The sequence below is a fragment of the Pongo abelii genome, chromosome 21 (assembly GCF_028885655.2).
Source record: "Pongo abelii isolate AG06213 chromosome 21, NHGRI_mPonAbe1-v2.0_pri, whole genome shotgun sequence".
Lineage (NCBI taxonomy): Eukaryota > Metazoa > Chordata > Mammalia > Primates > Hominidae > Pongo > Pongo abelii.
The window spans coordinates 64,205,795-64,230,502 of NC_072006.2; the positions used below are offsets into that span (position 1 = coordinate 64,205,795).

General features: G+C 49.6%; 1 protein-coding gene across 5 annotated transcripts in view; it reads left to right on the plus strand.

Moving 5' to 3' along the window:
- PHACTR3 (phosphatase and actin regulator 3) overlaps positions 1 to 24,708 on the plus strand; it is a 274,833-nt gene that overhangs the window by 226,908 nt on the left and 23,217 nt on the right. For all 5 annotated transcript variants that reach the window (XM_009233778.3, XM_063720437.1, XM_024238522.2 and 2 more), the window contains 1 exon segment: positions 5,565 to 5,718. In XM_009233778.3, coding sequence (XP_009232053.2) covers positions 5,565 to 5,718 — 154 coding nt within the window.

Here is a 24,708-nt window from a genome sequence, read left to right on the forward strand (position 1 = left end):
CCACTGTCTTGTCATCCACATTGTTTCTCTTGAGACATCTGCTGTCATTCTCTTTGTTACTCTATACAGTGAATACAGAGAATGTCTTTTTATTTCTGTACACTTTCAATGTTTTCTCATGATTATAGATTTTGATTACCATGGCCCAGACACAGTTTTCTTTATGTTTCATGCATAAAGCTCACTGAGCCTTTTCCTGCTTCTTTGCAGGCATGGTAATTTTTTATTGGATGACACATGTGAATTTTACCTTCTTGGGTATTGGATGTTTTTTGTATTCCTATAAATACTCTTGAGTTTTGTTCTGGGAAGCAGTTAAGTTACTTGAAAGTAGTCTAATTCATGCCAGGTTTTGCTTTAACATTTGTTAGATAGAACCAGAGCAGTGCTCAATTATTGAGTTAGCTCAACGGCTAACTCCCATTCCAGAGGCAGAACCCCCTGTGTACTCTATTCAATGTCTGTACGTCATGAAGTTTTCTGTCTGGCTGATGGGAACCAGCCCTCTGTCCAGTGCTATGTGTGCACTGGGCACTGCTACCTCATCATTTCAGAGGATTCTTTCCTCAGAGGCACATATTAATCCACTGAAGGTTCAAGAGACCCTCTGTAGATCTTTGGGTCTTCTTACTATGCAACTCTCTCCTCTCCAGGTCTCTTTCACGCTAACTCTGGCTGCCCTGATCCCCTTGGCCTCTCAGGTTCATCTTCTCAACTCCAGGAGTTTTCCAGGCTCTTCCTTGGTTCCCCGTCCCTGGATTGTGGCCTGGCAACTCTCTAGAGGCAGTAGCTGGCCAGTCATGGGGCTACTCCATTTGATTCTCATTTCTCAAGGATCACTGTCTTTTGTTGCTGATTTCTAGCACGTTGAAAACTACTGTTTTATACATTTTGACTTCGTGTTTGAGGTTTGAGTGAGGAAGACAATTCAGTCCATGTTTGTCCATCTTGGTCAGAAGCAGAAGTTAATGTCATAGCTTTTCACTTGGAAGACTGAGACAAGTTTTCACAGCACGTTCCTTCTAGAGAATAAAGTTAGACTCTGCTATTGGGTGTCCCCAGATGGGAACCCCACTTATCTTTTAGGCTTCAGCTCAGATGCTACTTCCTTCAGAAATCCCTTTCTGGCACACTACCTTCCTCATGTGGCTTATTTGTTCTCTCTTGCACCAGATCATTCCGCAGCTTTTGAGTTTGTGTATGGCAACAATGAACAAGGTATAATCCTCGCTGTGGATAAACTCACCATATTTGTTTTTCTCCATGGAGTGAAAATGTTTTAAGCTCATATAATGACTATGGTTAGGGAAAGAGCCACACAAATAATTAGGATATGTTGTGACAGTGCCCAAATAGAAACACACATAATGTGCTTGAGAACATGAAAAGTGCCGGTTTTACCTTTCCTTCCCTCACCTGACCAACCTTAACGAGGCATGTGCGGCATCTTCCTCATGTTTGCTCTTCAGTGCCAGGTATGGAACAGGTCCATTATGGACAGGTGCCTTATTGAACTGAGCAGATCCATGAATGTCAGGCTGGGAGTGTGGTCGCTGGAGTCAGGCCTTGGTTTACATCCTGGTTCTGTCTCTTAACCACTCTGTGCTTCAACAGGAGAGCAGGAGGTCCTGCTTAGTTTTGGATATGCTAACTTTGGGATGCCTGCTAGAGATCTGGGGGAAGCATGGTGAAGAAAGCTGAATGTGCAAGCCTGGAGTTCAGGAGGGAGGTGGTGTCTGGAGATGGAAATCTCGAGCCAGCAGCAGTTGGTTCTTAGTGTCCTGGGACACAGGAGGTCATATAGGAAGCAAATGTGGACAGAGAGTGAAGGGGTTTGAGGATTGGGTCCTGGGCACACCCACATCTGGAGGTAGGGGAGATGATGAAGAGCCAGCAAAGTAAACTGAGACATGATCTTTGAGGCAGGAGGATAGCAGGCTAGGGCAGAGACCTGGAAGGAGAGAGAAGAGAGCCTTTCACAAAGAAGGGAGTGACCGACGGTGTCCATGCTTCTGTGTGCTTGAGTACAGTGTCTGGGATTCTCCTGAGCATCCTTTACTCCACTGGGATGGAAGATGGGATCTGATGAGACCGGGGCTAGGGGAATGTCCTGAGCCCCACACGTGTTTGTATCTGTGTGCAGGGAGTGTGGAAGGCAGTTCTTTCTTGGTGAGGTGGAGCTGAGAGTGGTGCCACTTAGCAGCTATCTGTGCCACTCTGGTACCTGGAGAGAAGGAGCCGGCATTTGCCCATCCTTCCTCCTAAGCCCTGTCAGTTGTGCATTGGAAAGATGCCCCCATCCACCACATTTGCTGGAGTTGGACTAGAGCTGGTAATATCAGGGTTTTACCTTTTAGTTTAATTTCTTGCACAATGCATGGATTTTTATTGAGTTTTGCCAGTAAAGAGCTCCATAGGGTATTACTGAGCAAGACTGGTCTGAAGATAAATGAAAGTTGTGTACTTGGAAAGACAATGCTGTATTATTTTCAAACCCCCTTGAGAAAAAGGCTTTTTGCACTGGGTGAGCTCTGGATCAGGTCCAATACAGACAGCCTTGCAAAAGTGGTGTTCCAGGAAACACAAGATGGGTCAAATGATGACAGTTTGGAGGGAATGAGTCTTTGAAGAGCTCTAGCCCCGTTCTGTTCCCTCAGTGGCTGCCAGGCAGCTGGTCTTCACCACAAATGCAGACTGTCACATGCCAAGGCTACTGCAGAGTTGAAGAATGGAGCACAGGACTGGAAAAGGTAAAACATTCTTCTCAAAATTCCACCAATTTTTCTGGAATAAACATTCCTTGTTTTGCTGTAAACATGTGGTTAATTTCAAGAGTTGTGAAAATTGACTGCAATCTTTTTTGCCAGTTTTCTCTTTGCTTTTACAAAGGAGAATTTTTTTTTGTCATTTTCTGTGATGTTACTTAACAATGTTCTTTCTAAGCAGTGACTTCTTTTTTTATAAGGAAACTGTATAAAAAATAAAATACAGTAACCAAAATTAAGTAAAATGATCAATTCTTGGCTTTTATATGCCAATTTATTTTAATATATATTTACAAAATTGAACACATACACATATATATTTTGGCATATAACATGCATACTTTCTGTCATTTACTTTCCTTAGCAATATATAGTGACTATCTTTTGTCATTCCGTAACATATACACCACCATTTTTAATAGGTACACAATATTCAGATGGAACAGATGCATCGTAATTTAACAGGTATCCTCTGACTGGATGTTTACGTTGTGTTCAATTTCTTAATTTTATGAAAAAGTCCGGGATGAACATCCTTTTATGTACCTTTTATGTGCTTGTCCCAATCATTTTAGGAGACAGACTCCTAGAAGTGGGATTTCCAGATCAAAGGTTAGGAAGAGAAAGCAAGCGTGTTTGAGGGCATTTGGGGAGGGTGATGTCTGTCACACAATCTAGACTGAAAGATCTCCCTCCATCCCTGCACCTGTTTCTCAGCTTCTACCTCCTGCTCAGTGCTAGGCAGCCTGCTCTGGGAAGGCATGCTCATTTAGATTAATTCACTCAGTGGGTAGAAGGGTCACTCAAATCCATGAAAAGTCCTCATTTTAAGCTATGTCTTTTGGAAATTTCCTCTTTTGGCTTTTAAATAGCAAAACCTGGTAACCTTCTGATACCTTGGTGAAGATCAGTCAGCTCTATAAGTTTTTGTTGTGGTCCTACTGTGTATCCTTGTTGTGTTCATAGAGGCTGGATTAATAAGTAAATGAGAATGACTTGCTCCTAGCACAGATTTCACACAGAGCGAGTTTTCATTTATGTCTAGAGATCTGCAAAGAAGGGAACTTTTTCTCAGTTAAGAACAAATACGATTAAAAGTATGTGATGAGAAGCCTGAGACATTTGCAATGGGCTTAAGGACTTGCTTCATCAAAAGCTGAAAAGATTAAACCACGTTCAGTATAGTTTTATGTTTAAGCATATTATAGTTCTCTGAAAATGGCAATTCCTCTTTCCTGTATTAGTCCCTTAGCATTATGAAGGAATCTGTCCCGAGACCTTTGAGACTTCCTGCATTCATGAATGTCACCGTCGCATTCAGTCTCTCTCATAACATGCAGTAAAGGCCAACTGAAAAATGCCTGCGACTCCTCCAGGCTCCTGAGGAGACTATAAATACAAGACTGCAGTCATTTATAAAGCTATTAAAGTAGGGGCTGAGCCCTTGCTGAAATGATTTTCAGAGTTGTTATTTTCTCTCTAAAACACATGGCAAACAATCGCATGTTAGAAATTCAAGACTTGGCTGAGTTCCACTTCTTGTATCTTACTTTATCCCAAACTTCTGTGAAACGACCATGTTGTTCAACTGACTTTCTTGCTTTGTATTCCTGTCTCCACACTAGGAGTTGACTTCCTTTTAGGTACCATGTTTCTTAAGAAGTAAAACCTGCCTTCATCTATGGAAGTGACCATATTGGATAATGACTGGAGCCCCCAGGAATTAAATCCCAGCCCAAAAAAACTGCAAAACCATAAACTGCAAAAATGCAGCCTACATTGTATGTGATACTTTGGAGTTACTTTCAGGCAGCAGCATCTGCAGTGGCAGGGCAGGTGGGGGCTGTGCTGTTCAGAAAGCTGAATTAACCAGCACCCACATTTCCTAGTGCACTAAGGGATGACCCTCCCTGCCTGTGAAAGAGCTAAACCCCATCTCTGCTCCTAAGTAAATATAAACATTCCATTCCCTAATACCTTCCTCTCATGCTGTTAACTTCACTCAGCTGATTCCAGACACACATAGAACACGAAGGCTGGCCTAGCAGACCTGGAGTCAGCCCACCCTTAAGTTCACGCAACAGTATTCACCGATGATGTACCATCTCCACATCCTGCTAGGACATGGGTGGGTGGGGGAAAGGCTGTCACTTAAAGTCTCTGCAGGAGACACATGGTAAACAAACTGAAAAGATATCAGTTGTTTGGGGAGAATTAAGATAAGTGGAGTGGTGGTGATTGGAGGCTCAGAGGGCTTCTAAGGACCTGGGTCCAACCCTGGATGGTCCTGGCAGAGCTGTGCGGTAGGCAGAGGAAGGAGATGACGTGGAGACCCTAGAGTGGGATATCTGGAAACTGAAGGAAGAGCCATGTGGCTGGGGGGACAGTGGGCAGGGAGAAAGTGCAGGGACCATGTGGAGCTGGGTGGGGGCAGCGGCCACCATGGGGAAAGTCACTGTGTCATTTTTGGTCCAAACTCAGACATTTTTGAAAGAAAAATGTGGGTGCTATTAGTAATCATCTGGGACATCAGGTGTCAGCCGGGACTGTACCTGGAAACCCATGAGTAGGGGGCTTAGTGGACAGAGACGGTGACATCACCTTGCCCCTGTGTTGCCCAGTCTTCCACTGGAAAGTGCCACAAGCTGGCGAGCCTGTGTCCCCTCGGTTCTAGCCACCATCACCCTGGTCTGGAGTCCTTCCTCTGGCAGGTGGGCGGCTCCATTGACAAGCCAGCCCTCCACTAAGACCTGTCTCCTTTGTTCCCTTCTCTCCTCTTGCCCTGGATGGGGCTTTTAGGAACACTGCCACGGAAATGCAAGAAGGAGCTCCTGGCCGTGAAGCTAAGGAACCGGCCAAGCAAACAGGAACTAGAAGACCGGAACATTTTCCCCAGAAGGACTGATGAAGAAAGACAGGAGATCCGGCAGCAGATCGAGATGAAGCTCTCCAAGTAAGTGGCAGCGTGCGGGCACAGCCGGGCCTGTGCTCTGGCCTTGCAGGCTGAGCCCTTCTGAGATCCCACATCCTGGGTGTGCCAGGCTGGGCACAACCCACCGCCTGCAGCAGGTCTCTTGACCCCGCCACCATTGATGTTTGGGGCTGTGTGGGGGCCCTTTCCTGTGAGGGCTGTCCCATGCATGCTTAGATGTTTAGCGGCATTCTCGGCCTCTACACACTACACCTCCCGTGACAAGAAAAACTGTCCCTGGACATCATCAAATGCCTCCTAGAGGGTGAATTGCTCCACTGGCCTGTAGCAGCCAGGCAAGGACTGGGCCAAACTGATGAGGACATGGCTTGTCAGTGTTAGAGACAGGGGGCAGTCTCTGTTCACCTCTGTCTGATCATTTTCCTGTAAGAAGGTGGGTCCAGTGTTGCCGGATCTTCTAAGTTTGTCAAGTAAAGCTACCCCCTCACCCACACACACACAGTTATGCAGTCACGTGTCACTTAATGACAGGATACATTCTGAGAAATGCGTCATTAGGAGATTTTGTTGTCGTGGGAACATCACAGAGCGCACTACACAAACCCAGAGGGTGCGGTCTGCTGCACATTTGGCTACATGCTACAGCTGATGGCTGGGAGGCTGCAAACCCGTACAGCACATGACTCTACTGAATACTGTAGGCAATTCTAGCACATTATGGTATCGAAACATGTCTCAACATAGAAAAGGTACAGTAAAAATACGACATACAAAATAAAAAATGTCACCTCTGTATAGAGCACTTACCATGAATGGAGCTTGCAGGCCTGGAAGCTGCTCTGGGTGAGTCCCGAGTGAGTGGTGAGTGAATGGGAAGGCTAGCGCGTGACTATGCGCCACCGCAGACTTCAGAATCACTGCACACTTAGGCTACGCTAAATTTACATAAACATTTTTTTCTTGAATAGTAACTTTTTACTGGATAAACTTTAACTCTCGGACTCTTATAATAACACTTAGCACAAAACATAAATTATACAGCTGTATAAAAATAGTTTCTCTTTACCCTTATTCTACAAGCTTTTTATATTTTTCAATTGTTTAACTTTTTAAATGTTTTATTAAAAATTAAAACACAAATGCCACATTAGCCTAGGCCGGCGCAGGGTCAGAACCATCATCACTGTCGTCTTCCTCCTCCACAGCTTGTCCCACCGGAAGGTCTTCAGGGGCAATAACATGCGTAGAGCTGTCATCTCCTATGAGAACAATGCCTTCTGGATTCCTTCTGAGGGACCTGCTGGAGGCTGCTTTACAGTTAACTTTTTTTTAATAAGTAGGAGTACACTCTAAAATAATCATTAAAATTATACTGAATACATAAAGCAGTAACATAGTCATTTAATATCGTGATCAAGTGTGATGTGCTGCACGGTTACATGTACTAGACTTTTAGAGGCCTTGGCAGCACAGTAGGTTTTTTTACACCAGCATCGCCACAAACATGTTACGAACGCGTTACACCAAGATGTTATATGACAGCAACAATGTCACTAGGCAGAAGGAATTTTACAGCTCCATTTTCATCTTCTGGGACAACTGTCGTATATGTGTCATATATGTCGTATATCATTGAAATGTCATGTGGTACATGTCTGTGCATATATACACATACATGTATATCCACATACGCATCATTTTCTGGACAATATGCGCACCAAGTCTACCCATCTGCCGTCTGGCTGTGACCCAGAGCCACGGGTGGGCACCTTCTGTGTTGCACCCCCATAAGGTTCCCTGGGTGGTCCCTGCTGTCTGCTGGGCTGGAGATGGACTGTCTCATGGGGCAGGACAGAGTGGAGCTGCTGCGTCTTGCTGGTTGAGGTCTGAAGGGATCCAGTCACGCCCCTGAGACAGAATGGGGGCCTTCTTTTGGAAGGCAAGGCTGCCATGAGCCGGGTGGAGCCGATGGGTGTGGCTTTCCAGGATTGGGCACCTCCCTAGTTGCTTTCCACGTTCCAGAGCCACTGGAGTTCAGAACCCCTCAGAGCTTGCTGCGTACCCCAGTTTGCGCCCATGGACACTGCCCAAAGGTGCCAAGAGCCACTGAGCAGGCATCGGTGGGCTTTCAGAGGAAAGTCATGCCATTCTGGCAGGGTGGGCCTCTGTTTTCCCTTTCACCAGGCCAGATGGCAGGCTAACGTGTCTCGTGTGCAGTAGGAGAGGAAATTCTGATAAATCTCATGCACACCATCCCAGCAGCCACAGTCCGCATCTCCTGCCCACCCTGTGAGGTGTGAGCCAGTCTGTGCAGGGCTGGGCTTGGCAGACAGTGCCCTGGACAGCCCCTAGTTCACTCCTTCTCTCTTTAAACCTCAAAAGCCGACCCTTCCCTGGAGGGAGAGACAGTGCCCCATGGGTGAGGGGAACCAGCTCCGGGAGCGCCACTGCCTCTGTTGATTTGCTCTGCACCCTTGCTGTCCCCAGCCCCCTGAGTCACTGGAGACCCTGGGAAAATGCAGGTTCTGATGCTGCAGGTGCAGGGAGGCCTGAGAGTCTGCATTTCTAGCAAGGTTCTGGGGCTACCGACGCTGCTCGCTGCTGGGCCGCAGGTCACACTTTGAGAAGCGAGAGTCTGCAGCAGGGTCCCCAGCCTGGGAACCATTGATGTTTGGGCCCAGATCGTTCTCCGTGGAGGGGCTGTCCCGTGTGTGTAGTGTGTTAGCAGCATTCCTCCCGCCTTGCACTAGATACTAGTAGTACACCCTCCACTTCTGACCACCAAACGTGTCCCAGACACCGCCCAACGTCCCCTGAGGTCGGAGACAATAGAACGCTCACCGGGTGAGAATCCGTGATCTGAAGGTTGGACTCCTGCTCTGGGCAGATTTTCCTCTGAGCAGTGGGGCTTTTTATTTCGAGGAAGGGTTGTTTCTGGTCTCCGCTGGGGAGCTTGAGCCCCAGTGTTCCCAACTCCCACCAAAATCCTTACTTGAGTGTTTTCACGGTGGAGGGCCGTGAACGTGAGCCGGTGAGGCTGGCCTGGAGCGGGGCTGTGGATAGAGCAGGAGGTCCTACCCTTCCAGGTGTTACAGAGTTGTGCTTGGGGCGCAGGTGCAGGTTGCATTTCTACCAGCGGTTGGGACAGCCCTGCCACTCAGCCTCTGCATCATGGTGTCGTCATCCCAGGCTTTCATTTCTGTGAGTCTCAGTGATGGGACGTGTGTTCCTAAGGCTTGGTTTCCCATTTCTCTAATTTCTGGTGAGGTTGAGCATTATTTTCAGTGTTTATCAGCTTTTTGGTTTCTTCTTTGATTTATGTACTTTGCCTGAAGTTTTCTTTGTCTTAATGATTTTTAGGAGTTTACTTTTGAAGATGTAGCTTCTAATCCTTCCCCGTTTTGAGTTATATCATTCTTCTCTCTGTTTGGGGCTTGTATTTTCAGTTTTAAAATGCTTTTCTTTGAGGCACAAAAGTTTTGATTTTTAAGGCTGTCAGATTGCTGATCATAAACTTCAGGAGCTCACAGCCTTTTTCTGTGAGGACCAAGTTGTCAGTATTTTGAGGTTTGTGAGCCAGGCTGTCTCTGCCACCCCTACTCAGTTCAGCTGCTGTAGTAATGAAGTAGCTGTAGACAATCTGAGGATGAAGGAGCACGGCTGTGTGTCAATAAAACATTATTTACAAAAAATAGCCAGCCGTCCATTGGGTCCAGCTGGCATTTTGCTGACCCCCGATGTGCTTTATGGTTCACACTGTTTGTACCGTGTTTAAAAATCCTTTCCAGCCTGGAGGTCATCAGAATTTTATTCACTTCTGTTATTTGCAGTTGCCTTTACCTGTGCCAGTTAATAATGGTTTTCTATTTGATAGTCAAACCAAATTCTTTCAAATTAAAATATTAAGTGAATTGATCTAAACAAAAAAAAAGGTAAGTAATGGAAGATAGTACATGTGGTTCAAAAAACAACAAAAATTATGGTGGGGCTTGGAATGAGAGACGCCTGGGGTCCTCACCGCCGACTGTGAAGGTGGAGAGGGAAGTTGGGAGAAGGTTGGGCTGCCGGGGATACCCCAAACGCCCCCCTACGTAAGAAGTACCAAAAACATGGGCCCTGTGGCTTGTTTTTACTCCATTACTTACTGAATCTGGAACTAATTTTAAACCTTGGACTGGAATGTAGTAGCTCCCTGGTATTTGTCACCATGTTTAAAAACCTGGAGTTAGACACAGAGAAAACAGCAGCGGAGGAGTTGCATCCCAGGAGGTCAGACATGGCTTCCTGGAGGCGCCGTTTGTTTTCCCTACAGCAGTGGCTTAATTGGTCTCCCTTTGTCTCTGCTTTGCCTCCTGTCAGAGATTCCTCCACCATCTCTTGCTTGCTAAGTAATTCAGCCTCTGGTTGCCATGGCAACGTGCCGTCTACTGTATCCCAAAGAACATTTGCGATTTCCTTTTTTTAATTTCCAGAACCTTTATATTTTATCTTCTGAGTGTTCCGGGGCCTTTTCCTGGTGAAGCAGTCACTGCTCCCCATGGCTACCCCAGAACACATCCATGTGCTTGGTCCGGGACCCCCAGGAAAGTCAGGGTCCCAATTGAAAGAGTGAAGCTGTATGCTGATTTTCACCCCTCTCTGTGTAGGAGCTCAGCTTACCTTTAAAACTTGTGTAGATGCATCAGCAGAGTATGAGAGGCCCGCAGCTCCTGCACGGTAGGTGTGCCCTGGAAATTACGCACAGAGGCACGGGCTGTATTGCCTCCATCCTGTCTACAGCCGCCATCTAAGGAGAGCAGTGGGAAGCACCTGCTGCCGGCTTTCAGCATAGGTGCCGGTGATGTGCTTGATGTCTGCCTTACTTTCTTTCATTTACGTAGTCTTCACAGTAACCCAGTAAAGCAGGTGTTACTATCATCTCCATTTTACAGATGAGAAAATTTAGCCTTAGTGAGAAGGTAACTGGCCCAGGGCCACGTAGCTTGCAGAAGCTGCTGTGCAGTGAGATGGCCATTTGTTAGAGCCCCAGGCCTGGGCCTGGGAGAAGCATTCGAGACATGAAAGCACTGTGGCTCCTTGTTTATCTTAGGCATGGCTTTGAATTTTCATATATTGGTTTGGCTTTGATCAGGGTATCCGCTGGCAACTAGGCAACGCACCAGGCGTCTCGGGCAAAGGACTTCACACTTGCTCTAAAGCAGTGCAGAATGTTGGCCAGGCCCGGTGGCTCACGCCTGTAATCCCAGCACTTTGGGAGGCTGAGGCAAGCGGATCACTTGAGGTCAGGAGTTCAAGACCAGCCTGGCCAATATGGTGAAGCCTCGTCTCTACTAAAAATACAAAAATTAGCCAGGCATGGTGGCAGGTGCCTGTAGTCCAAGCTACTCAGGAGGCTGAGGCAGGAGAATCGCTTGAACCTGGGAGGCAGAGTTTGCAGTGAGCCAAGATCATGCTATTGTACTCCAGCCTGGGTGACAGGGCAAAGACGGGGGTGGGGGGTGGTGGCAGTGCAGACTGTCAACCCAGCATGGAGCAGTGGGGGGTTGGACATGCTCAAGGGGAACATATAGAAAGAGACGCTGCCCAGCAAGGGCTCTGGAACAGTGCAGCAAGCAGGCTAGAACCCCAGCTGTCTTTGTCTCAGCTGCATGAGATAGGCCAGCACCAGTGTCTCAGAATCTCTCTCCTTGTTTGTGAAATGGGGATGGTGGCAATACCTGCCTCAGGGCCCTCTGGAAGATTCCACATTGGTCCCTGAAGAAAGTCGTAAAAGCACATTCTCAGCAGGGGGTGCTGAGGCCAGAGCTGCTGCTGTCACAGTCAAGGCTGGATGCACTCCTGGGTGACCTGTCACCTGCACGGGGCAGAGGCCAGCAGCAGGCCTTGTGGCAGAATGAAATGAATGCTGCTGCATGAACCGCGGTCACGATGCTAGTGGGCCAGGGAGCGCAGGAGCATTGCTGTTGATGGGGCTTGAGTGTCATTTCCGTTCGTGACTGTTGTGTAATTTTGCCCGAAGAGAGAGGAATAGGGTAGGCACCTCCTAAGTCATGCACAAACTGTCATTCCCCTTGGGACGTTCTTTGCTCTCAGGAACGTGTGTGAGAAGCTGATTAATGCTCAGTAGCATCTTTCAGGAGGGGGCACTTAGCATGTTCACACAGCAGTTAGCGGCTCTCTGAGCAGCTTCTCTGTACGTTTTGTTCTGTGGCCTCCAGAACACGCTGCACCCTCAGGTGTCCTCCTGGGCTGTGGCCTCCCACTCCTGCTCTGTCTGCAGGAGCAGGACACAGCGTGCAGCAAGTTTAGATGCTCCCTCCTCTAGATGTGCTTTAGGCAAGGCAGGCCTATTTTTGGTCCCAGAGACAGAACGCACAGAAATGTGGAGACAGATAGTGTCCCCGCAGAGGCTGTGGTTTGGACTGCAAGGCAGAAACTGCGCCTGGCCAGCCAGGGAACCAGCCTGTCTCAATGGGGCCTTCGTTCTGCTGTGAGCTTTTACCTGAAACTGCGTGGACAGAAATTTTCACTTCCACAGAAATGGTCTTTGGTAAATTTCAGACACGTGGAAGTGGGGGAAGAATCAGCTTCATATGCCAGCCTTCATAATGACACCACTAATAGCAGCATCTGAGAGGGTCTGCCCTGACGCTGGGCAGGTGTGGTGCTGATTGCCTGCGATGCTGAGCAGGGACCATCATCCCTGCTCTGCAGATGAGGAGACTGGGCAGAGAGAGGCTAAGCAGTGCCCCCAGGTCTCACAGTTCATGAATGGCCAGGCTGTGGGCTCCAGGGCCCTCACTCTCAACCACTGAGCCTTGCTGCCTGAGGCCAAGCATCTGGCTCACACCTTGTGGACAGGGCCAGGAAGCTGATGATATACTATAGCTAAAGGCCAGTTTCCAGTGAATGTTTGTGTTAATGAGGTGGTTATGGTCCACGTTCACTGGGCTGAGTCCTTTGCCCGCTGATGTCTGCAACCCCGAAGTTCTGTGCTCGGTATGGTGTGGGTGCTGGACACATGCTCCTTCATGGATCTTACTACATCCCCCAAGACCCTCACTGAGGAGTGAACACACCTGACATGGGTCACTCCCAGAGCAGGGCTGAGCTGCCGCGAGCACTGGCGGTTTTTCTTGTCACAGATATCATTGCCGCCCTGAAAAGGTTGCAAAGTTTGCCTTCTGCCTTAGGGTTAATCCATGGCTGCTGGGATGGAAGGTAGCATTTGAAATTACCTACAGGGGGAGGCTGCGCCTGCAGAACGGGCCCAGTTGATCCTGTCACATCCAATGTCATTGCCCGTCTCTTGGGGTGCTTACCCCCCAATTACAGAGATTTTGAATTCATGTAGCATGCATGTGCTAGGCGCTGGGGTGCAGAGATGAAAAGATGTGCTCACAGGTGATAAATCATTGTGTATGGTAAAAGATGTACAGAGACAGATGTGTGGACCAGCTTCAGGAGGGAGGGTGAGGGTGTCCCAGGCAGACCAGCCAGTGAGAGCTCGAAGGCCGGAAGCAGCACTGCCTTCCCAGGACGACCCTGGGGGCTGAGAAGGTTCAGGGCTGGGTGAGGGTGGCAGGGCAGAGGGAGAAGGCTGGAGGGGCTGCAGGGCCAGGTGGTGGAGGCTCCTGTGCTGCCCGCTATGGGTTGCCAATCCACACAGAGCTCCTCTTGTCATCCTGGGCTCAGCTCAGATGTCACCTTCCTGACGATCCCCCAGTGGCACAGCCTTGCCATTACTCTGTGTCACATCGTCCCCTGCTGTGTTCTTAGCCACTTCCACAGCTGTTTACTCATCTGTTCTGTTCACCTCTTCAGGGTGTGCCCACTGGCATGGTGGGGCTCTGCCCTGCTGTTCTGTGAGGACCTTGCCCACTAAGGAGGCACTGGCTAAGTTGGTGGGAAACGGCAGATGAGGAGGCCTGGCTCTCCCGAGAAGCAGCCAGGGCTCCCTGAGGGGTCAGGAGCAAGGGCATGTCTGGGAAACACCTCTCTGCTGCAGTGCAGGGCTGGTTTGGGAGAGCAAGGCCAGAGCTAGGTGGGGAGATGAGGGTCTCTCACATGCTACAGGTCCAGGAGCCAGCACCATCCTGGGGACACGGGGCTGCAGAGAGGATGGCAGAGCTGGTGAGGGTGAACGGCAGGCCTGGGGGTGAGGGAGGAGGGCCCGCCAGCCTAGGGGTGGGTGGGTCTGCAATGGTGGAGAGGGAATCCAGGAAGAAGGCAGGCAGACACAGAGGAAAGGTTATATGTCCAAAGAGTCCCTAGGCCATCAGGTCCCTGGGGTTTTTGGTAGTGGTTACATCCACTTGTGCAGATGAGATTGCCCAAGGAGCACATGGGCTGGAAGGGGAGACTACCCGGTCCATGCTGGACTTGCTGATCTCAGCTGAGGTAGAGGGTATTCAGAGCCTGTCGCAGTGTTTTATACGGTCCTGTATTTCCTGTTATCCTTGGTCCATTTCCTTCTATACTATCTTCCCTCCAGCTTCACACACTTGTACAGAAGGGAGTGGTTGTTTTTCACTGACCACCAGGAACCACAACAGGTTTCTGTGTGTTCCAGTGAAATAAGCCCTATCCATCTCTCGGGAATGGGGCAGTGTTAAGCTTTTTTTAAAAGCACAATCTGAAGACACTGGGGGCTTGAAACCCATTTTTTCTTGTTCTGAGGCCTGTGGGGCCTCAGCGATTGGACCTTGCTGAGTAATTTGGGGTTTTAGGTTGGGCACATCAAGGGCAAAGGGCTTCTGTTTGGGTAAAACAGGAGGTGAGGGGAAGGTGAGATCCCCTCGTGTTGCTGAGAAGGGAGTTGGGGGCTGAGTTCCCTGACTTCAGAGGTGATGTCTCACAAGCCAGACCTTGGGACTGTCCCTGTGGACCAACGCTGGATTGGGAAGTTCAGGGAACCCTCGACTTGAAGAGGGCTCTTGTTAATAAATAGTCTTCAAGGACCAAAGCCCAGACTGTTCTCCCAGTGTGGTGTACACATGAGGAGGGGCCTCATCGGGGGAATTTGGCTTCCTGATATTCAAAAGCACATTTGTCTGCTCAGACTCTGAAATTGCCAGTGGGAAAATTTCCAAAGGGATCACCAGAAAGAAGGTAAATACAGAGACAAACAAGCAACTCATCATGCCCAGGATCGTTCTTGATGAAAATGCCAACAGCTGGGCATCTTCAGCCAAAAGGAATGCAGTTGTGGCAGGAAAGACTCAGCTGTACTTGGGTTCCGGTTTTGTTTTGTTTTGTTTTTTGAGATAGAATCTCACTCTGTCTCCAGGCTGGACTGCAGTGGCGTGATCTCGACTCACTGCAACCTCTGCCTTCCGGGTTCAAACGATTCTCCTGCCTCAGCCTCCCGAGTAGCTGGGATTACAGGTGCGCACCACCATGCCCAGCTAACTTTTGTATTTTTAGTAGAGACAGTATTTCACCATGTTGGTCAGGATGGTCTCGATCTCTTGACCTCGTGATCCACCTGCCTCGGCCTCCCAAAGTGCTGGGATTACAGGCGTGAGCCACCGTGCCTGGCTTGGGTTTCCTGTTTTATAGTGAACCCCAAGGTTGCAAAACAGGCGATGAGGCTTGTGATCATTTACCTTTTTGGATCATGGGTCTGCGAACTGGATGAGAGTTTTAAGCATGTCAGGTGTGCAAACATCTCCTATGGTTCTGGGAATTTCTCCTTGCATAGCTGCCATTGTCTAGAGCAGCAGTCCCCAACCATTTTTGTACCAGGAACCAGTTTCATGGAAGACGGTTTTTCCGTGGACCGCGGAGAAGTACGGTTTTGGGATGATTCAAGCACATTACGTTTATTGTGCAGTTTATCTCTATTATTATTACATTGTAATATATAATGAAGTTATTACACAACTCACCGTAATATAGAATCAGTGGGAGCCCTGAGCTTGTTTTCCTGCAACTAGATGGTCCCATCTGGAGGTGATGGGAAACAGTGATGGATCATCAGGCATTAGATTCTCATAAGGAGTGTGCAACCCAGATCCCTCACATGCGTGGTTCACAATCTGCTGAGAATCGAATGCTGCTGCTGATCTGACAGGAGGTGGAGCTGAGGCAGTAATGTTTGCTTGCCACTACTCACCTCCTGCTGTGTGGCCAGGTTCCTAACAGGCTAGGTTCCCCCAGACGGGTACTGGGTTTGGGACCCCTGTTCTAGAGCAGTCTGCATGTGCTGGGGACTCTGGGTCCATTACAGCATTTCCTTCCTGTGTGATAGGGCTCACAGCCTCCACTTTGCATGTGAGGAAATGGAGGCTCAGAATTGTTAGTAGCCAGTGAGTAGCTGAGTGAGGACATGAACCTGAGTCTCTCCAGCTCAAAGTCCTTTTCCTTAGCCTATTTCACAACTCCCTGGAACTGATCCATGGCCACCCTCTGGTTCAAATTATCCTCCACCTAGGCGGTAGACTTTCCTTTAAGGAAGGAAGGAACTTCTTCAATGCTTTATCCTCAGTGCCTGATACACAGTAGGCTCTCAGCTAATTACTGTTGAATGGATGGTTGGTTAGATGGATAGATGGATGATTGTATGATTGGATAGGTGGGTGGTTGGGTAGTTAGATGGATGGCCACCTGGATGGAGGGATGATTGAACAGATTAATGGCTACTGGGGTAATTGCATTATGAGATGCATGAGTAGGTAGATAGAGAGACAGCTGGATGAATGGATAGATGGGTGGATAATTGGTTGGATATTGTGTAGTTAGATGGATGAGGAGGTGGATGGAGACATTGTTGAACTAAATTCTTACTGAATGGCATCCTATTCACTGTGCTTGACGTACCCTAATATCTGTCCATCCATCCATGCAACTGTCTCAGCAGGCACAGCGGGTTAGATGCAATTTCCTAAGAGTTTATTTCAATAAAATAAGAGTTTAGCTCAATACAATAAGTGTTTATTGAATGAATATCTTTCTTTGCATAGTGGGCTCTTTGGATACATTTAAGCAATGATTCCATTTACTACATTGATTATAACCAACCTATTCAGAAGTGTATTTGTGAATAGTGTGAGCCCTCAGGACCTCAGTGGCCATTGCCAATTTTGGAGACTGGTTCTGTGCTGTCTCCAGGCCAGGGTCTGCATACGCTTCCGGCGACACCACTGCCGTCTGGCTGCTGACCAGCCTGGGCTGTTTCTGAGCTGCAGGTCCTTAGGCCCTCAGATGAGGATACTCCAGAAGCCCCCACTTCACCCTCACTGGAAGGAAGTCTCTGGTGGAAAAAGCTATTCCTAAAGCTTTCTGAGCACTTGTCAGGAGGAATAGGGGAGAAAGCTTTATCGGAATGAAAAAGACCAATAATATTAACCCATGACTCGCCACAGGAGGCAGATGGGGGATGGCGTCTTCACAGCTCATTCAAGAGAGTAGAAGTCACAGACCCAAATGCTCCATAAGTGACCTGGGCCAGGCAGGGCCGTGGCATCCTGGGGAGTGTGCACTCTTGCTCAAGAGGGCAGCTGTCACTCAGGTCCTGTGGGCCATCACCCCTGGCCATACGTCAGGCCACTGTGGTCAGAATTTCCAAGAGAAACTGAAGATTTGATTTTTTTGGTGAAATAGCCTTCATGTAAATGTTGAGAGCCTCTTCATATTTTTAAAAGCAATGTGTGCACCCAGAAAACATATTTGTGGACCATATTTGGCCCGGGACCACCCACTGGCCACCTCTGATATGAAGTCACTTATGCACTTGTATTGGGAGAAGTACATGTTTGTTTACACTGAGGTTAAGGGGATTTTCAACTCTTGAGTTAGCAGGGAAAATAAATGGGTCATCCTGTAAAGTGACTGTCAGCAGCAGAAGCCTCCAGGGCTACCACTGCCAGTATCCTAGGGAGCCTCAGCAAACCTGTCTCTTTCCTTTCACATGTGAGGGGGCCCTTGTGTGCGGCCCTCTCAGCTCCACCCTTGCTCTAAGGAAGCAGCACAGTGCACCGCTGAGAAATCAGGATGGACAGAATACCTCGGTTCCCAGCCAGCTCTGCAGTTTTCCAGCATGTGGACATGGGGAAGTCACCTCCTGACATGCGCCTTACTTTCCTCCTCTGTAAAAGGGATGTGATTACAACAAAGCCTGTCTTGTGGGGCCACGGGAAGGATGCAATGAGCCGTCACACGTAGAATGCCTGGAATCGTGCCTGGCAGAGAGGAAGCTCTCCAGGAAGAAAAGGAAGAAATCTGAGCTCCATGAGGATAGGGAATTTGTCTCTTTCAGTTTTAACAGCTTTGTTGAGACATAATCACACACCACATGCTTCACGCGTGTCCAATTCAGGGCTTCCAACATACTCACAGAAGTTGTATTTCCATCAGCACAATCGATTTTAAGATATTTTCCTTACTCCAAAAAGGAGCCTCTCCCTCTCAGCTGTATCTCCAGTCCCTAGAATGGTACTGAGTCCTGTGGGTACTCGGTGATTTTGCAGCTACTGCTGCAGGGACAAAGGGGAAACTGCATGGGAAGGCGTCTCCTAAACATGACCGGGTATTGGCGTCGCCATTCCCTTCGTTTCACCAACTTTATCTTCATTAGATTCTTTTCTTCTGCTTCAGCATCTTTTCATGGTCATCATTTTATCTTCATCACTATCGTCACCTTCACTGCTTGTTTATCATCATCTTTGTCATTTTCATCTTTTTCTTCCTCCTCATTATCTTTCCATCATCTTTAGCAACAACTTTGTCAACATTTTTATCCTCATCATCATTTTCATCATTTCCATAATCACGAATTTGCCCCATCTTTGCTCCCTAGGAGACACTCGGGGAACTTGGGCTCTCAATCCCCTTGACGTCTGGGGGCTTGGCCTATGAGGGGAATGAAACCCACATCTAAAGCAGGTGCCAGAGCCTCTGCTGAGTCTGATCATGCCTGGAAGGAAGAGGACTCTTGAGAATGGTGGGGGCTGGGTGCAGTGGCTCATGCCCGCAATCCCAGAACTTTGGGAAGCTGAGGCAGGAGAATCGCTTGAGTCCAGGATCACTTGCTGTGTTGCCCAGGCTGGTCACCAGACCTGGGTGCCCACAGGCAGATAAGAGGGAGGTACCTCAGTCACCAACTGCCCACAGGACTGAGGCACCTCCCTCTTATCTTCCTGCTATTTTCAAGATCAGCCTGGGCAACACAGCCAGACTCCATCTCTACAAAAAATAAAAATTTAAAAACAGCTAGGCATGGTGGTGCACACCTGGGATCTCAGCTACTTGGGAGGCTCAGGAGGGAGGGAGGATGGCTTGAGCCTAGGAGTTAGAGGCTGCAGTGAACTATGATGGTGCCATTGCACTCCAGCCCGGGCGACAGAATGAGACCCTGTCGTTAAGGAAAAAAAAAAAAAAAAAAGAAAACAAAATGGTGGGAAGGTGAGTCTGAGCCCAGGACCCTGCAGATCCCACAGGTCCAGCTCAGGTTGCCACCCCTGTGTGTGGCCTGGTTGGGCCGGTGCTGTCCCGGTACTGGCCACCCGTCAGCTGAGGCACCTGGTTGGGCCAGTGCTGTCCCGGTACTGGCCACCCGTCAGCTGAGGCACCTGGTTGGGCCGGTGCTGTCCCGGTACTGGCCACCCGTCAGCTGAGGCACCTGGTTGGGCTGATGCTGTCCCGGTACTGGCCACCCGTCAGCTGAGGCACCTGGTTGGGCCGGTGCTGTCCCGGTACTGGCCACCCGTCAGCTGAGGTATGCAGGATTCTGCCATCTATAGCCGCCTTTGGATTCCGAGATCCCAAGAACAGAGGCTGGTGGCATTTAGCAATTTATGATTTTCTTCCTTTTTTTGATGCTGCAGATTTATCCGACTGACTTTCCCAGCCCTCCAGGGGGACCGTTGCTGGGGCTTCCAGTCTCTCTTTGTTTAGAAATCTCAGGGCAAGCGGAGATCAGGTCTGTTCTGCACAGATGAACCTTCCTGAGCTCTTGGCGTGGCACCACCTCCTGCTTCACTGCTGTGGTGAGGGGTCTGCCTGTGAACACTGCAGAGCCTCTAAGGTCAAGAAGACCGCCAAGATTTATGAGGGCACTTTCAAGGATTTGTTGCAAAAATGCAATGGAGCTCATGAGGCAGTGCTGTGAGCAGGCTCTGTGGGGTGTTGTGGGGAGAAATCAACCTCAGCCCTAAAGGGAGGGGCCTGGTAGTCCTGCAAAGGCCGGGGCAGGCAAGGCCAGCATGGATCAGGCAAAGGGGTGGCTATCATGTATGGATCTTGTACGTTCTGTTTTTAGATGGATGTAGCTAAGCAACAGAACACACAGCTTCCAAATCGGGACAAGTTTAAACTGGCAAATCTCAGCCCCAGAGGATATAAATATGATGCTTCATCGTCTTGGGTGGAAGTCCCCGTGTACAGGGAGGGAAAGCCCGTCTGTGTGTGGCATGCAGGGTACAGGGAGTGTGTCCCCGAGTCCCATCCTGTGCAGGGGGGAGGCTCAGGCCCCTCCTGTGTTGTGTCAATATGAAGTGTCCCTGTCCCTGCTGAGGCCTCCAGGGAGGGTCAGCCGCTGTTTGTTTTCCTTGGTTGCTTGGGAATCTGTAGAGGATGGTACAGCATGTTTTGTAAGAAAATGCAAAACAACATCAACCCCAATTCAGTATCAATAAAACATGATTCCCAAACCAGGGAGCAGGTGGTTTGGTGGACTTGGATGCTGCCTGGCTGAGAGCCATGGGCTGAGTGAGCCCAGGGAAGTCACTTGGCATGTCCAAGCCTTGAAATGGGTATGTGATGTCTGCCTGCTCAGATGCTTGCGGGGACTAAATACCACACAGCCCTGCTTCACCCAGGATCGGGGCTTAGCGTGTGTGAGTGTAGTCATAGTAATAAGAGCACAACCATAGCTCACTAACATGTATGAAACCCGTGTTATGTATGAGAGGTGGTGTTTGCCTGCATTCATATCAACATAAGATGTAAATGCTATTATTGGATGTTCTTAGCAGCTAAGGAAATGGAGGCCCAGGGAGATTGGGTAAGATGTTCAAAGTCACACAGCTAGTAAGCTAGTGGAGCTGAAATGTGACCCAGGCGGGCTGACTCCAGACCCCATGTTAGAGCCACCCCACTCCCTGGAATAGTTGCACAGGCGGTCAGGACTGGCATGGTTGTTCCAAAATCAACAAGGACCCAGACTCCTCTTATCTTCCTGCTATTTACCCTTGTGCTGGTGTTGGTCCTCCATGGTCCAGGGTGGCTGCAAAGGCACCAGACATCATATTCAAGTCCCAAAGGGGCATACATCTCAGCTGAGTCAGCTCTTCCAGAGGGCTCCTCCCAGAAGCTCCTCCACACACATCTACCTACTGCTCCTTGGTTGGACCCTCCTCATGTGGCCTTGGTCAGCTGGAAAAGAGACTGCTCTGAATAGGACCAGCATTCAGGCATAAGAAGGGGAGAAGGGAGATGGGGTAGGAAACTCGCGGCTTCTGCTGCTTTAGGTGTTCAAGTTAATTTTGTTACATTAAAGGAAGAAAAGCAACAAATGAAGAGATGGATGAGTGAATGGAAAGCATTCTGTCTGTTAGGTAACAATGATTTCTGAATGATTTCTGGAGCAGCCTGGTTTGAGGAGTGCATGTGGATCCCTATGGGCTTGGAGAGTGCCACCCGGGAATTTAAAAATGCCCCATTCCTGACCCTCCCACGCTGGGCCAGGGAGGTGAGCAGCTGGCAGGAAGTTGAGGAGGAGGGAAAGGGGAACCCTGAGGGGACCTGAGAGTGATGTGGACAAACACAGCTACCCCTTCCCCAGCAATCCACCCTTTCCGCAGTGATCCCACCCCCTCCCCAGCAATCCCACCCCCTCCCCAGCAATCCCACCCCTTCCCCAGCGATCCCACCCCTTCCCCAGCGATCCCACCCCTTCCCCAGCGATCCCACCCCTTCCCCAGCGATCCCACCCGCTCCGCAGCCATCCCACCCCCTCCACAGCCCTCCCACCTCTGCTCCACAGCCATCCCACCCCCGCTCCACAGCCATCCCACCCCTTCCCCAGCGATCCCACCCTCTCCGCAGCCATCCCACCCGCTCCGCAGCCATCCCACCCCCTCCACAGCCATCCCACCCCCGCTCCACAGCCATCCCACCCCCGCTCCACAGCCATCCCATCCCCGCTCCACAGCCATCCCACCCCCGCTCCACAGCCATCCCACCCCTTCCCCAGCGATCCCACCCTCTCCGCAGCCATCCCACCCCCTCCGCAGCCATCCCACCCCCTCCGCAGCCATCCCACCCCTGCTCCACAGCGATCCCACCCCCTCCGCCGCGATCCCACCCAGTCCCCAGCAATCCCACCCCCTCTCCAACATTTTAGTTCAGCAACAGGTGTTTCCTGAACAGCCTCTATGTGCCACTGTCTGCACTGGGCCTAGGATGGGGGGAAGAACAAAGCAGGTGCGGGGGCTGCCTTCCGAAGCTTCCATTCCACCAGCAAGCATGGGGGATGGGAGGTCAGGTGAACATGTGTGTGGTACATGTGGAATATGTGGCTGTGGCTGGACAAGGGAAGGGCTGCAGTGCAGAGTGACCGTGTTCCATGCAGATGGCTTCCAGCGTCTCCTCCTGGGCTGGTGGGCACTGGTGCACCTCAGTGCCATTGCTGACGAAGGTCTGGGTCCTGTGGAAATGGTGTGGTCTGCAGATGAGGTGCGCCTGTCTTTTCTTAAATCAAGGACACTTTCAGGTGGATTGGGTTTCTCTCTGACTCGGCTGGTTCAGTCAGCCTGACGGGCACCCACCGTGTGGCTCGGGCCCCGTGCTGGGCAAGACCCTGCCTCCAGCTCCCAGCCTCACTAGGAGGGAGGGATAGGAGCCACAGGATGTGCCCAGTGGAACAGCCACCAGGGCAGGTGAATCCTGGAGAGGGGTGGGCTGTTCAGGCCGGGGACCCTGGGAAGCCACAGGGAGGAGTGCATGGGAGCAAACCTGGAAGCCCAGAGATGGAGATGGGGAGGGGAAGGGCTGGCAGGGGCCCTGCCCGAGCAAAAGATCAGAGGCAGGCAATGCTCAGCATCCAAGGAGGAAAGCAGAAGGAGCTGGAGGGCAAGGCAGGCCTTGGTACCTGGCAGGTGCTCCATTGGTGCCTGTGGAATGGACCCCAAAGGATCTTAGCCCTGGGAGCAGGCAGTGGGGAGCATTACGTATTCTTTCCATTTTCAAAATCTGAAGAAGGGACTTATATACATGGTAAAAAATAAAACGGTACTTCTCACTCCCACCTCATCCATCTGTCCGGAGTCAGCCACTGTCCACGGGGCCATTTGTGATCATTCAGAAGTGGGTCTTTATAAGAGTCCTAACGCCCAGAATAGTAATCTGCAGATATTACCTCCCATGTGCTGTGCCCAGCTCGGGGCTGAGCTGGCACGTGCGGTAGATCCTTCGCTCGGCATCACTCTCTGGAGGGAGATAAAGACCTGTCCTCAGTGCTCAGCCCCAGGTGACTACTCAAAAAGCCATTTGAAAGAAGCGATCATAAGCATGATTTGTTCATGCTTTAAACACTATTTTAAACTAAACCACACAGATGTCACTTGTTTGGCCATCGCTTTCAGGTAGAATCCAAGGACATTTCTTTGAGGAAGGATCTACCAACTTAAGTTATTTTTGCTCTAAACAAAGGCTGGATGTGTCTCCTCCAAGTTCCACTGTCAGTTTCTTTGGAGAGGAGTGAGTATTTAAAGGCACTTGGAAGCAATCTGAGTGCAGAATCCTTCCAGAGTTTTAAGGCCCCACCTCCCCAGATCTCACTTCTCTCTCCCACGCAAACCGCACAGTGGTATTTTTAGCAACTTGCCTCTACTGACTCCAAAGCTTAGTTTTCATGGAATTTACATTTTCATTTTACACCCGTATGAGATCATTTAATCAATGTGCATTAAAAGCTTAATTCAATTTATTACAGAAACAAGTACACCTGGTGCAAATAGGTTTGGGAACAGAAGCAACCAGTTCCTGATCCATGCACAGCTCAGCTGGTGTGGCCAGGCAGGGCTGAAATCCGCAGGGAGGCCACGAAGTCAGGACAGTACTCCCAGCATGGCTGGGGCCACTGTCCACAAGAAGGATTTCTGCTTCAAGAAGCCTCAGCCTGTCTCTAAGGCCTTTCCACTGATCAGATCAGGCCTACCTAGTTCAGCCAGGACACTCTCCTTGACTTAAAGTCAGCTGATCGTGGCCCTTGGTCACATCTACCAGATGCCGTCACAGCAGCACCTAGATGAGTGTTTGGTTGAGTAACTGGGGACTGTGACCCCACCCCCCGCACCATTCAGGTCACATTAAATTGACCCTCCCAGATTCAAGGTTGGCAGAAAGCTCATGAGCAGATCTAAGATCGCACTCAGTCTCTCACTCACAACCTCCCTCCTGGGGATTTGTAGAGAAGCCACTATTCAAGCAACGAGCAAGTTCAAAGCTTCGACTCTTAATGATGATGTGGTTTTGCAGTTTCTATATTCACGTTTATTCCCTTTTATCTTCCCCAGAGTCTGGCTGGGAGAGCCTTCCACATAAGGGCTAATGGAGCAGCACCCGGTTCCTTTCTGTAACGGCATTGAATTCCACTGCAGGGTTGAACACAGGTCCTTTAGGCCCTAATGGGCATTAAGGCTCTACCCTGTGCTTGGCTATAATGAACCATCCTCATACGTGTGTCTGTAAGAGGCCCATGTGGAAGGATGTTCACACACGTCAGAAATCTTGGAACTGGAACTGGCAGGTTGGAGAATATATGCATCTGTCGTTTTTGACCTGAGCACTGACCACCAGGGAATGCCCCTGATGGACAGCCCCACCAGTGTGGGGGGAGGGGCTCTGTCTACACTCCTGTCAACATTGTGGATTTTCCAACTTTCTGCCCTCTGCTGATCTGGAGGTGGCACAGTGACGTGCTGTTTGGCACAACCACACACTCCATGTGGTTGTTATTTCCGTGGAGGTCTGTGAATGACGATGAGCTTTGGACTTGCCCCATAACTG